Raw genomic sequence first — 4,502 nt, 5'->3', positions numbered from 1 at the left:
CCTACAGTGATCCATGTTCCTCGTAGAGTAAATGCCCTATTATTAGTTGATATAAAAACTAATTTACTCTATTTTAACTTACCAAGATTCTCCTTGCCTTGTAGCATGGTAGACCTCATGCGGAATTGCTGAGACTTGTCCTTTATCCAACGGCCCTGTAACGTTGAAGTCGTAAAGGAACCATGCGTTCACATTATTCTCCGAATCACAATCCGGAAGAAAATGCATAGCATCTTGGCATTCGTCCTGTAGATTTTTGTTAAATGGTCGATTGAGAATCTGCTGACAAATATCACGCCCGAGACGATTGACCCGTTCTACTGGGTTTGCCGCCCGTGTTGCAAGAATTCTGAAAAAGACTAGTATACTCGGCAATTAGAAATCACTATTAAGAGTGCAAATGCACCTCTTCGGAGTAAGAGTTGGTCATTTGAAAGAGTTTTTCAGAAAGTGTACCCCACTCCTAAACCTCCTTCCTTACTTTGGGGTCTTGCTTTGGAAGGTGGCACAAGGGGGGTTTATTCGCGCCAAGGAACCCCAGCTGCTAACCTCCGGGGGCAAACTTAGCGAAGTTAGGGGCAGGGTGGCACCCAACCACTGGTGGGGCACCACAGGCATGTAGCGTTAGTCAGCTTGCCCCCTTACTGGCCCGGGTCCTCAAGTCCTTGGAGAGCCGTTGTGAGCTTGCACCGAACAAGAAGGCGCAACAGGTCACCTTATCGCCTCCGAAGATCGTCACTGCACCGCAGATTGCTTCACCAAAACTTGCCCTTGGTTCGAGTCCAGTCGGCCGCATGCCTGGCCATGGTAGGCAGGTCGAGACGGTAGCTTCAAAGCTTGAGAGCTCGTATCTGCGTGTCACCACACGCCGAGGTATGTTTACCCGTCATGGCTATAAATGAGTGGGATTCCCTGGGCCTTGGCTTGGTGCTTGCTCTTCAGCCTTGCTCTTAGCCTTGCCTCCCTCCGCAGCCCCTCCCATCCCATCCCATCTCACCATGTTAGGAGCTTCAGTCTTCCTGCCTGTCGCGGCCGCTGTCCAGGCTGTCTTTGGCACCCCCATCCAGCCGCGTACTGCCTATGCAGTGAAGGAGACACACCGCGTGCCCCGTAGATGGGTAAATATCGGTCGGGCGCCGGCCGATAGGACGTTGAATCTGCAGATTGGTGTCAAGCAGGGCCAATTCAGCGAGTTGGAACGCCATCTATATGAAGGTAGGCGTGTTCCTCTCCTGCGATTGGGACGGAACTACAATATGATTTGAGGCATTGAAGCTGACTGAAACAAACCACCAGTCTCTGATCCGAAGCATGCTCGCTATGGCCAGGTAATTATTCCTCTCTTGCTTTCTCCTCTTGTTCTGCGTATTCTAAGACTCTCCTGCCTTGCTGGTCGCGTGCTGACAACCGCCCAGCATCTTACCTACGAGGAAGTCAACGAGCTCGTCAAGCCATCCGACGATACTCTGGATCTCGTCCACCAGTGGCTGGAGGCCAATGGCATCGTTTATGTCTCCTATAGCCCTGCTATGGATTGGATTAACGTCGATGTGGATGTCGCTACCGCCGAGCGTTTGCTGGACGCCGAATACTACATCTTCCAGCATGAAGATGGCACTGAATTGATTCGCGCCCCGGAATGGTCCCTGCCAAAGCATCTCCATGAGCATGTGGATGCCATCCAGCCCACCACCTCTTTCATGCGTCCTGTCAAGAGAGCCGACGTGGCAGCAGTCCCTATCCCTTGGCCCTACCCAGGCCTGCACAGCCCCACCTCTCCCGCGCTGAAGAAGGCGTGCACAATCAACGGCACCACTCCGGACTGCTTTTCCACACTATACCAGACAAAAGGATATGTGCAAAAGGCTGCAGGCAAAAATCAGATCGGGTTCAACAACTTTCTCGGCGAAATCCCAATCCGACCAGATACCAAGCAGTTCCTCACAAGATACAGGCCAGACGCCGTGGCTGGAGCCTCTGAGTACAAGTTCGTCGACATTGCTGGTGGGCCTTCCCAAGACACGGGACTCACACCTGCACAAGCGGAGAAGGGTATCTCTGTTGAAGCCAATCTCGACGTCCAGACTATCGTCGGCATGACCTACCCCATGCCTGTCACCGCCTTCTCCACCAACGGTACGCCGCCCGAGATACCTGATGCGGCAGCTGGTGACCCCCCTGGAAATGAGCCTTACCTGGTCTGGATCAACTACGTCCTTGCCCAGAAAAGCCTCCCCCAGGTCATCAGCACCTCCTACGGCGACGACGAGCAGACTGTCCCCCTCGACTATGCCAAGCGGGTCTGCAACGGCTTCGCACAGCTCGGTGCACGTGGCATTTCTATCCTCTTCGGCTCTGGCGATGGTGGCGTGGGTGATGCTGCTGGTAACGACGGCAGTGTTTGCATTTCCAACGATGGGAAGAATACCACCCAATTCACGGCCTCCTTCCCTCCTTCTTGCCCATATGTCACGGCCGTCGGAGCAACGCAAGGCTTCGAGCCTGAGACCGTGGCCATGAGACCTGCCAACAGCCTCGGCCCCGATGGGAAAGTCCACGGATTTTACGCCTCCGGCAGTGGTTTCAGCCAGTACTTCCCCCGCCCGAGCTACCAAGACAAGGTGGTCCCGCTGTATGTCAAGGGCCTGAAAGGCGAGCACTCGGGTCTCTTTAACCCCAGTAAGTTCTCTCTTCTCTCATAAAAATCAATGCAACAGCAAACTAATTTCCGATGGCCAGACGGCCGCGCCTACCCCGACATCGCCGCCCAAGGTCTCTACTTCCAAATCGTATGGAACTCGACCTTCAAGATCATCTCCGGGACCAGCGCCTCGTGCCCACTCATGGCGTCCATTATCGCGCTTACAAACGACGCGCTCATCTCCTCGGGCAAGCGACCGCTCGGCTTCTTGAACCCCTGGCTCTATAGCGAGGGCTATAAGGCGTTCACTGATATCACGGAGGGCATTAGTCGCGGATGTAATACTACTGGCTTTCCTGCTACCAAAGGTTGGGATGCAGTCACGGGATTTGGCACGCCGATCTTCCCTGAGCTGGTGAGGATTGCTAAGGAGTGTGCTTAGAGGGGTGGAAAGCTGTTGTGCTATGAAGTGGCATTCGTATAGTTAATCACGCAACACAACGAGAAAAGGGAGCAAAATCCTGATACCATTGCAAGGACATGTGATCTCGCTTTCCCCGTGGCTCAGCGAATCACACTTGATCTGATTTAGCCTTCTCTCATAAGAAATCCGACATTCTTTACACAACACCAGTGTGCGATCTCTCTGCTAATATCTAAGTACCATTATTCTGCCACCATCTTTAGCAGCAGTCACTCTCTCAAGTGTGTATCCTGAACAGCGTTAATGGCCACAACCGGGGCAACGCTCTATGAGAGTGGTCACACCTCCTTCTTGTGGCCCAGGGCTCAAGGCCGGGTTGACCACAAAAGTCCTATATTGAGGTTACATAGCTAGACTAAGTAGGAGTTAAGGTCGTTACACAAACCCAAATATAGAAGTAAAGTCTTCCTCGTTTCTCGATTGACCTTTTGGGACCGAATTGAGGTCCACTTTGCGTCCGGAGCTATTTGAGTAGTTAGGGTTTGTCTATCCACATTCATTCACAGGTCTGTTGAGATTTGTGGTCTCTGGTGAGACCCCGGGGTGCTAGGTAGATTAATTATGGTAACATTCTATTCTATACTTTTCTGCAATGCCGACTGCTTTCCTCGTAGTTTATAACCGCATTCTCTGCTCCGTCTGGCAATCGATTAGATGCAATGGTCTCTTGTAATTGTAGGTTCCCAATTGAGAATGTTTGGAAGTTGAGGCAAGAGGTCGGCGAACGTGCTGACTCTACGCCCGAGCCCGGAGAATGAATAGAGTCTGAGGTAAAAACGCTGAAGGCTTGAGAGGTTCCTAATTTGTATAGGGTCAACTTACAATTATGCACACGGAGGAACTGGATGTGGAACCATTCGCTGGGCTGGCCATTGAGAGAAGTGCCTCTTCGGAAATATCAAATCATCGCAAAGAACGCTCGATGTTATATGAAGACAACGGCATAAAGTATCGGGAATACAGGGCATTATTTATAATATAGTTTATATAGGCTACTAAATGCCCTATAAGGTCTTACTTTAATTTTCCTGTAGCAATTCTCATTTCCTATAAGCCCTTATAGGCTTATTAAAAGTGCCCCTAAGGCTTAATATGGGTTTATATAGCTTAATAAATGCTAAACGCCCGAAGGGGCATAATGTATAATATATGGGCGTTTGCGATTTTTGGTAGGGTGGCACGTGCCGAGTCGTAAGTCATAAGTCATACGCTCGCTGGTGATTTGATCCTTACGGCTTTCCGTAGCAACTCTCATTGGATAGACTAAGCGAGGCGACAAATTAGGAAATCGGAGCCGATGAGGCTTGAATTGGGGCTGTGTTTGACACGACCTATCTTGATATCCTCAGCCTAATCTATTCATATCATAAACTGCTT

The 4,502-nt window shown here is 50.9% G+C and overlaps 2 protein-coding genes across 2 annotated transcripts; one reads left to right on the top strand and one right to left on the bottom strand.

Annotated features, from left to right (window-relative positions):
- Positions 1-78: 78 nt before the first annotated feature.
- K444DRAFT_539019 (uncharacterized protein) lies at positions 79-327 on the bottom strand (the record flags this gene model as incomplete). The annotated part of the gene is made up of 1 exon (XM_024875587.1): positions 79-327. A coding segment is annotated over one exon (249 nt), but the record flags the coding sequence as incomplete, so codon positions are not given.
- Positions 328-998: 671 nt separating this feature from the next.
- Positions 999-3,083, top strand: K444DRAFT_539015 (tripeptidyl-peptidase 1 precursor; the record flags this gene model as incomplete). The annotated part of the gene is made up of 4 exons (XM_024875586.1): positions 999-1,215; positions 1,297-1,328; positions 1,416-2,679; positions 2,740-3,083. The coding sequence occupies 4 exons, from the start codon at positions 999-1,001 to the stop codon at positions 3,081-3,083; spliced, it is 1,857 nt and encodes a 618-aa protein (XP_024731697.1).
- Positions 3,084-4,502: the final 1,419 nt, after the last annotated feature.

This window comes from Hyaloscypha bicolor (assembly GCF_002865645.1).
Source record: "Hyaloscypha bicolor E unplaced genomic scaffold K444scaffold_127, whole genome shotgun sequence".
In the NCBI taxonomy this organism is placed as follows: Eukaryota; Fungi; Ascomycota; class Leotiomycetes; order Helotiales; family Hyaloscyphaceae; genus Hyaloscypha; species Hyaloscypha bicolor.
The sequence above is the reverse complement of the archived record's forward strand: the minus strand, read 5'-3'. Positions and strand labels throughout refer to the sequence as shown.